Below are 9,011 nucleotides of genomic sequence, written 5' to 3' on the forward strand. Positions count from 1 at the left end.
GGGACAGGATCCGCCAAGAGCTGCAGGGGCTTCTGTCGTGATTGGGCTGTTCATCTTGGACTCGAACCCTTGCCCATCGCCCATCCCATCGCCCATCCCATCGCCCATCCCATCCACCGCATACAGCCAGGACTTGTTCTCTTTCTTTGATCTCCATCAGGGAGATCCCCATCTGCTCACCGAACCACTCTCCAGCCTTTGCATCTTGCCGTCGCATCTTGCCGTCGCATCCTGCCTCGCCTGGCCCGGATTCGATACTCGTTGACACAGCCAAGACAAAAACCTGCGCCCCTGCCTCTCGGCTGCCTCCACCCCGCATCCCACTTCACACCAACTGGGTTTCTGGGCCAATGGACACTTATCGAGGCGCCGGCCACCAGAGTCTTTCCGTGACCAATTTCTTTTGCTCGCACTGCCAGCAGCCCATCCGCCTGGATCCGACACTGCTGGACTCGACTGCAATCGACCATGTCCGGTTGCAGCTTGCGCACTCGCCGAATTCATCGGGCAAGTCCCCGCGGTCATCGGTGGTGATGAAGAGCGGCTCACCAGCAAAGGCCGGCTCGCAGAGGTCCGGTACCAACGCTCCCTCGACTGTGGGCCGGGCGGCGGCCCGTAATGCCCTGCCCGTCTATGACTCCTTCATCATGCTTTCCAAGTCTCAAATGTCGCCCTACGGCGTCACAGCGACGCCAGAGGTCATCGTCGACCCATCCGAACCTGCTGGCTATCCTGATGGCAGCGGGTCAGGGGGGCCGAGGCTGAGCCAGACATCGTCATCCCAGGGCTCCATCGCCGCGGGGACCCTGAGCCACCGGCTCAAGATCGCCAACCGGCTGTTCGACATCATGTCTGGTACGTCGGCCGTTGACCATCCTATGTGTCTGGATTGTACCGAGGAGCTGTCGCTATCGCTGGAACGAAGGCTTTCGGATGCCAAGAAGGAGCTGGATTCGTATCGCACCTACTACGACCAGCTGCGACAGCAGGATCCCGTTGACATCCATAGCTCACAAGACATTGAAGGAGTAGGTGTCGAGACGATCTGAGGTGTCTTTCAGCAGCCTGAATGCCGGAGGAGGAGGAGGAGGCTGTGGTGGTGGTGGTGGTGGCCGGACTTGGACCAAGGACGAGCTGTGTCGATCGATTTACGTACATTCTCTTGGCAACAGCTCCGGCAGCGAGAAAAGAATGCACTCCGTGTTCTGGACGATCTGAAGCGGGAGCAGAATCAACTCAAGGATGAGCTTGCGGTACTAGAAGCTGAACTCGATGAGCTGGATCAAGAAGAGAACCGGTGTGTACCCTCGCCCGCTCATCTGGCTCTTGATAGATGGAGTACATGCAGATTCACTGACGATCGACGATGCCCATTGGCTGGGGATGGCGGTTTGTTCGACGACCTCAAGCTTGGTTCAAGATGTCGGGATCCTGGAGGAGGAAGTCTATCAGCGCAAGGAGGAGGTGGAGAGTCTCGAGCTGAAGCGTGAGCACGCCAAGAAGCAATTCGAAGTGCTGAAGAAAACGAACGTCTACAACGACACCTTCAGAATCTGGCACGACGGGCCGTTTGGCACGATCAACGGTAGGCACATGTTCTGGGGTGTGTGAGAGCGTTGGGTCGGACAGTGGGTCAAGCAGAGAGTATTTGCGGCGTTGGTCCGAACGATACCAGCGATCGGGAGCGACATCAGGCAACTCGGCTCTCCGCATCGGCGCCCACCGAGCCAGATATTAGTGAATGCCCTGAACCCACTTGTTTCCTGCAGCCAACGGTGGCTGTGTTTGGAGCGTCGCTTGATTGTGTTCGAGGCGGCTTGCCCCGGCGGCAACAGGGCCCGACGACTGACTGCCTGTCCGCTTCCGTTATTTATTTCCACTGCAGGATTTCGTCTCGGGCGGCTGCCTAATCAACCGGTGAGTAAGCCTCTCTTATAGACGAGAGGTGTCTCAAGTCTGATGCAGCAACCGTGGACAGAATACAGCGCTCATCCGGTTTTGTATTGCTCAAAGATCGACTGGAGCGAGATCAATGCTGGGATGGGCCATATGATACTACTCCTGGACACTTTGGCGCAGCGGCTTGGCTTCGCATTCAAAACGTAAGCGCCCTGTTGGTGCATTGCCTCTTTTGTTGGGATCGGCTTGGCCGCGCTGAACAGGGAAGCCTGTTTTGAGATAACTGACCTCGGGCTTGCCTCTTCCTGTGCAGTTACCGCCTGATTCCGATGGGGAGCTTCTCAAGAATCGAAAAAATCGACGACAAAAGCAGTCTCGAGCTGTATGTAGTTGGTTGTGCAGCTGCGGCAGTACGAGGAGACTTGGGGCGATGCGCTTTGCTGATTGCCTCATCCCTGCAGCTATGGAACTGCAGATCTTCACGGCATGCTTTTCCAGAACCGGCGCTTCGACAACGCCCTGGTGGCTTTCCTGCACTGTCTTCAGCAGCTGGGAGACTATGCCACAGAGCAAGATCCTCAGTTCCATCTCCCGTACCGGTATGTCCTGTGGACACGCCCCTTCTTACACCTCTCAAAGCTCTCGAGGATGGCCACAGCCGGTGCTCACTGACTCACTCTTATCGTTCCGAAACAGCATCAATAAAGAGCGGGTGGGAGACACATCCATCCGTCTTCAGTTTAACCAGGACGAGACTTGGACCAAGGCACTCAAGTACACATTGATCAATGTCAAGTGGCTGCTCGCGTTCTGCTGCACCAAGTCGCGCGGTTCGGCATGAGTGAATCGATTTTACCATTTGATGTCCGACGGCTGATGGCCGAGATTTGCTCGGCTCGAGGGTGCGTGGATCGCTGCTCCGTCGCTCCCAGGAAACTGCATGTTTGTGGGTCCTGAAACACCCCAAGCGCTGCTCATCCATGGCACGTCGTTCATCCATGGCACGTCGCTCATCCATGGCGCAGTGCTCATCAGTGGCACAGTGTTCATATGGCATATTGTTCATTCATCACCACTTTCGTTGCTGCCTCTGGTTTCCACGAGCGTGCCGCTCTGGTCAGTACGTCCCTGGATTCCAGTGGTCTGCGCACACCAAAGCACTGATACCGCTGTGATGAATGGGCAAGTGTGTATTCAGGAGCCAGAAAACAGTTTCTGGCCATAAATATAGGGCTTTCCGTCTCATCTTGCGCACCCTCGCATCACGTACAGCGGAGTGAACAGTGCTAACGAATACTCAAGCACGGGACAGGGGCTTTTCAAATCATGCCCACGCACCGAGTCTTCCTAATTATACAGCAAAGCCGATCGCTCAACAGAGCCCTAGTACGGCTTGAAGGTCGATGATGACTGGTGTGATGACCCGCGTCCACGACTTGAGGCCCCGCGAGAGACATTGCGACTCCATCCCAGATTCATTGGCGGTCCAGGGCGAGGGGCCGCTTGTTGTGCGTGGGTCAGGCCGGGTTGGTGCGGCGGTCGCTGATGGATCGTCGATGGTGGATTACTGGTTCGGTAGGGCTGGCCGTAGCTCGAGTCGGTGCCATAGCCGTTTCGCGATGTGTCTGCGTTACCGGCATATCCACTGCTGGCGTAGCTGCTCGAGTAGTTGCTGGAATAGCCGCTGTTGGGGTATCCGCTTCCTCCGCTCGAGGGTCTGTACCCAGCATTAGATCCGTGTCGCGAGGTACTGCGGTCGAGACTCGAGGCGTAACTCTGGTGGTATGGAGAATTCGCATGTTAGGATATGACTGCACGCTCTTCACCGCGTTCCACTCAAAGAAACCCCTCAAAGAAACCCCCCCCCAAGAACCGCCACATGCGCACAAAGCGAGCGACGCCTATCAATGTATGTTTACCTGACTGCCCGCATAATGGCCATAGTTGCTGCTGCTTTGATGGTAACCGCCGCCGGACGAATGCGAGTAGTGTGACGGGGCGGTCGGATGATGCGAATCACGCGGATAGCTCGATCCTGACCGGCCGCCGTCGTAATCTTGTCGATAGCTGCCCTGATATCCTCGCTGGTCGTAGCCTGAGCTGCGATGCTGCGGCTGGCCATACGCCGACTGATGGTGAGATCCACCGGAATAGCTGTTGCCGGAATATCCACCTGGGCCGTGGTATCCACCACGGCCGCTGCCACGATAGCCTTGTGACCCGCCTGAGTGGTGGGTGTACGACGAAAATCCTGAAGTTGATCGATATCCGTTGTCATGCCGAGCCAGGCCGTCTGTTGTGTGGCTTCCGTAGCCTCCTCCACGACCGCCACCACGACCACCACGACCACCACGACCGCCGCCTCTGCCGCCTCGCTTGACGCCGGTGGTGATCCACCAGTAGTCGTCGGCATTCAGCTCGCGGGGAGGAAACAGGACGTTGGGTAGCAGTTTTGCTTCGAACTTCTTGTCAACCTTGGGCATCTCATAAACAACACTGTGGCAACAGGGTATCAGGAAACCTGGTCGGTATGTGTCTCGGATGGAGCCTTTTCGCGAAGCTATCGATCGTGGCGCGCTGATATCTAACCAAGGCAGAGGATCAAGACTCCCACCTGATTGAATGAACATCTTTGACGTCAGGGAGGCCCAACTCACTGAGTGGGCTTTCGAACGTTGAGCCAGGCAGAACCACGGATGCATCCGGAAGGATGCAGCCAGTCATGTTGGCAACGTGCGAATCGAGGGCAACGGGCTGATGAAGTGTGCACGATGCACTGCATTAGACTCACGGCTGACAGGAAAACGTAGCTCCACGGAGCTCGCGCGTTTCGAATTCAACAGTGGCACATACCTCCTTGACGACCTTCTTCCCGTACAGGATGTAGAGGGATTCAAAGGCGGGGTGGCTCTCGCCTAGAAATAGGAGCTCTTTGCCACGCGTGTTGCGTTCAACCTCATCCATGGTGAGCAAGTGATATCGCGTCTTCATGGCGGCGAGCAGGCGATCCTGGTCAATAAACGGCAGCAGTGCCACGCCTGCAGATGCGAAGATCAGTAGCGCCAAGAAGATTGGGTATCAGTTTCAAGACCCCTCCTGATTGCTCTGCTGCGGCAGCGAATGGATCCTGGAGCTCGAGTCGATATTGACTGAGCCAAATTGTCATTGAGAGTGCACCAGAGACGGAAATATGCCTAGGCATTGGGTCATCATCCAGACAGCCAGCACGCGCAACACAAACCTTGCCAGGCGAATTTCTTGCCGTTCAGATCGATGGGGAATCTTGTCGGATAAAAGTCGATAATGGGGCTGTCTTCCTCAGTCATAAGCGAATGGAACGCCTTGGGAATATGCGCTCGACTGGCGGCCGGAAGCACACCCATAAGTTGCTCGACTGGATTGAAGGGTGCACCGAGCTTGAACTCAATCTTGAGCTTGCCGATACCGAAGAAGTCCGATGCAAAGGGCGAATAGTGGTACGGGTAATACCACTCCCACGACGAGCAGCCTTGGTAATAGTACTTGAGCACCCAGCAAAACCCTTCGACATACGACTTGGCGATCCTTTGAGTGCACAAAATGGCACGGACCGATGCGGCCAATCGTTGCGGAAGGTGATGTCGGAGCAGGACCGTTGCGGGTTCAGCGTAGCCATGAATGTCAGAATGCGACCGAGACAGGGTCGATGCGATGTATGGTTTCAGAGGGACAGTAAGAGCATACCGAGTGCGCACGCGACGAAGCAGGATCACAGACATACCCCTCACGGAAAGCTTGGTCCGACAGATCGACGCCGAATTTGTTCTGGTAATATCGCTCTTTCCAGCCGCTCTCCCACAGACGAATGTTGTCCGGCGGGTCTTCAGACACCGGCTCGGCTTTGGGCTTCTTTGTGACCAAAGGAACAACGTTGACTTCGGCGGTGGTGTCATCATCATCGTCGTCGTCGGCTTCGCTCTCAGCTCCATTGACCTCGGGCTCTGCACCGTCTGTTGTTCCGGGGCCGTCTTCGGCGCCCCGCTTCAATCCTCGGGAGACAGCAAACGCACTCTGCTGGGTAGCGTCCTTATCGGTGTTCAGGTCGGTGTTCAGGTCGGTGTTCATGTCGGGCCCTGTGTTTGCTTCGGACGCAATGTCTGACGCTTCGACGGGCTCGGCATCCCCAGAATCGGGCTGAGCTGGTGCTCGGTCATCCACAGTCTCCATCAGCGAGGCTTTCAGCAGCTCGGCAGCCTTTCTATTGGCCTCGAGCTGCTGGCCCTGATCGCGTTTCTCTTGGAGATCGCGCACGACAGCTCGCTTCTTTTCAACTTGTTCCTTGTTGAGTCGCCCACGATCGGCTTGCGACATGTTGACGGGGTACGAGGCAATGTCTTGCATAGCCTCGACCACGGCCGGGACCGAAGCAGCCATGCGCGCCCTCTTTTGCCGCTGCCGCTGCTCCTCCTGTTCCTTGTCACGGCGGATTTTGGCCTCTTTCCGTCGCTCCTCGTCCTCTTTGCGCTTCCGGAAGATTTCATCCTCCATTTCTCCCAGGCTGGTCAGCAACATTTCTGCACGGGACAGGTCAATGTCGCCATGATCGGTGAGATAGCCGCCCGAAACCGGAAGGTTCTTTTTCCAGATGTCGATGAGCTTGTCGATGGCACCTTCGCGGATTTCGAGCGATGGCAGATGCGGGAGGAAATCGTTTCCGACAAAGAAACACAAAAATACCCAGTCATCGATGGCGCGCTCCAGGTCCCAGTGGAAGGGCAAATCGGTGCATTTGAGCTCGACCTCGAGATACTCGCGAAGAATGTGTACATGGAGAAACACAAACGGCTTGAGCGGAATCGGCGCTCCCTTCTCGTCGTGCTCGCCGTTCTTTTCCTTGGGTTTGCCTAGAATTGCCGCGCATTCGGAGGTGGCGGTTAGAAGAGATTTGGGCGTTAGCAAGCAGCTGAGCCACCGGATGGCGGTGCACACATGCCAGCCATCTCTTGGCTCGCCATTGCACGATCAGCATGCTCGTGCATTGTATGCAAGCGCCACATAACTTACCAGTGCAATCTGCAGCCATGTGTCCCTCTTGACCGCAGATGAAGCACCCACGTCCACCCTGTTTGAAAAAGACGTCCTCACGCAGGATCTTGAAGTGTGGCTCGTGCGTCGCGAGAGCCAGCATGATCAGATCGGCATCAAGTCCATAGAGCACATGTCGGGTGTTGGGGTCGTGCTCGGGGGTGCTTCGTTGTCGACGAATATAGTCCATAATCTTGTGTTCGCCTTCACCTGGAACACTAGCGTCAGAAAGTATGACTTTCAGCTACAGTGATCGGTAAATGGTTGGGGATGACGGATACAAGAAATAGAGCGGCAGTGCGCAATGAGGAGCTCATAGTTGTAAATGCACTGCATGCTGCATCGCATATCCGAGATGCTGCGTCCTCACATGCTGCAAGCCCGTACGACAGTGTGCAGGCCAGGATCGACAGACCGTTTTGCATGCAACAGATCGTGTGCGGTTGTGGCCCGGCGTAAAAATCCGCTCACTGACAAAAATACTCACGTTCTTCCAACCAGGATCATTGTTCAGCCTATCGGTAACATAGTACCGCAGCATGATTGCCAGGTTGCTCATGAACGGCGTGCCGGGGGTAATGCAGTTGGAGTCGAAGTGCTCAGATTCAGGTTTCTCGGGCAGGGCTTCGTTGTGGGAAATTTCCCACTCCTTTCTGAGCTTGCTCTCCTCTTCCTGTGCCTGCATGGCTTCGAGCGATGCGCGGAAGCGGCGGGATCGCTGCTGGTTCATCTTGGCTCGAGGAGCAACACCGTCTGCAGCGACGATCACGACACACAGTCAGACAACCGAGTATGTGACATGCCTCGGAAGAGTGCAACTGGCAAGGCAAGGCGCTCTGGATAATCCTCGCTTGTAACACCGGTCCGATATGACGCCGCTAGTCAGACATCGGATCAAGTATGGGCCAAAACGGGTGCGAGTCATACCAATGGCCATGTAGAGGATCTTGCGGGGCCGGATCATGGCGACGATCCGATCAATGTACTTGAAGATCTCGACATACATTTCCTCCTCGGTCTTGGGTGCTGGCTTGTCCTCGGGGTGACAGCACGGGTGGATGATGCCATTCATGTCGAGATAGAGATTGTCGAACTCGACGCCGTTGGGATTCGGTTTGGTGATGTCGACAGGCACGGCCTGTCCGTCGATCTCCTTGGCTTGCTCCTCAACCACAGCAGTGGAGATTTTGGGATACTTGGTCGAGAGCCATCGGAAGAGAGCGGGAATACTGTGAAAATGATGGATAGCCCCGAGGCAGACGTCAGTGAGTGTCGATGGCACTTTGATATGATCGGGGGGTGGTGGTGGGTGTCGAGCGAGGTGTGCCCGCGGGGAGGCCAGCTCGCCGGCCGAATGATCAAAGCGACGCATCGATACGAGTGTGTCAGGGAACACGTCTCGAGCGGCTTATTCATTCGTTCCTTAGTTCACTCATGACATCGGGGCGCAAAGACCCGAATGCATCCCAGCACGGCTGGGCCTCGTTGTGCAGATGTGCAGATGTGCAGATGTGCAGTTGTGCAGTTGTGCAGTTGTGCAGTTGTGCAGTTGTGCAGTTGTGCAGGCATCGCCCGCGTGTTTGGGAAGGCAGCGGCGGGGGGCTCGACACTCTCGACGTGATCGCTCTCGCATTGTGCTGGGGTCTGGCGGGGGGGGGCAAGGCAGAGGCATACCCCATGGCGGACTGCTGGGCTCGGGTGGACTGTTGCTGGACCGGACAGGAGAGGCAGGGGGGCCAGCGGGTTGCGGATGCAGCTCTTGCAGATGAATGTGCAGGACGAGGCAGTCTCGGCCAGCAAGGGCCCGACAACAAAAAAGCAGGCCCTAATGAACTTTTAATATGCGCGGCTCGAGTGCGGATCCAGCCGGCTGTGCCGCCGGCCAGCCAAAGCTGAGCCCTCCGGCCTGAACTGGCGAAATGCGGGTTTGCGAGCGAAGGATTCGAGATCTCGCCCCTCCAACCAGCAGCACCCCCCCTGGCGGTCTTCGGCACCAGCAGCATCCCGCGCTCGTCCATCACCCCCGTCTCCAGCCTCGATCCCAGCGT

The 9,011-nt window shown here is 56.5% G+C and overlaps 2 protein-coding genes across 2 annotated transcripts; one reads left to right on the forward strand and one right to left on the reverse strand.

Annotated features, from left to right (window-relative positions):
- Positions 1–72: 72 nt before the first annotated feature.
- BJ171DRAFT_455881 (autophagy protein Apg6-domain-containing protein) lies at positions 73–3,102 on the forward strand. The gene is made up of 8 exons (XM_053108295.1): positions 73–1,028; positions 1,173–1,297; positions 1,410–1,585; positions 1,886–1,917; positions 2,014–2,102; positions 2,213–2,281; positions 2,361–2,498; positions 2,596–3,102. Exons 1-8 carry the CDS (start codon positions 351–353, stop codon positions 2,738–2,740), a joined length of 1,452 nt encoding a protein of 483 aa, XP_052970002.1. The 5' UTR covers positions 73–350; the 3' UTR covers positions 2,741–3,102.
- Positions 3,103–8,735, reverse strand: BJ171DRAFT_455883 (XRN 5'-3' exonuclease N-terminus-domain-containing protein). Its single transcript, XM_053108296.1, has 10 exons — positions 8,638–8,735; positions 7,891–8,192; positions 7,451–7,716; positions 6,943–7,207; positions 5,660–6,782; positions 5,141–5,463; positions 4,753–4,937; positions 4,514–4,653; positions 3,819–4,395; positions 3,103–3,675 (listed from the first exon to the last, which is right to left on the reverse strand). Exons 1-10 carry the CDS (start codon positions 8,640–8,642, stop codon positions 3,283–3,285), a joined length of 3,579 nt encoding a protein of 1,192 aa, XP_052970003.1. The 5' UTR covers positions 8,643–8,735; the 3' UTR covers positions 3,103–3,282.
- Positions 8,736–9,011: the final 276 nt, after the last annotated feature.

Source organism: Polychytrium aggregatum (assembly GCF_025602895.1).
Source record: "Polychytrium aggregatum strain JEL109 chromosome Unknown BJ171scaffold_6, whole genome shotgun sequence".
Classification (NCBI taxonomy): domain Eukaryota; kingdom Fungi; phylum Chytridiomycota; class Chytridiomycetes; order Polychytriales; genus Polychytrium; species Polychytrium aggregatum.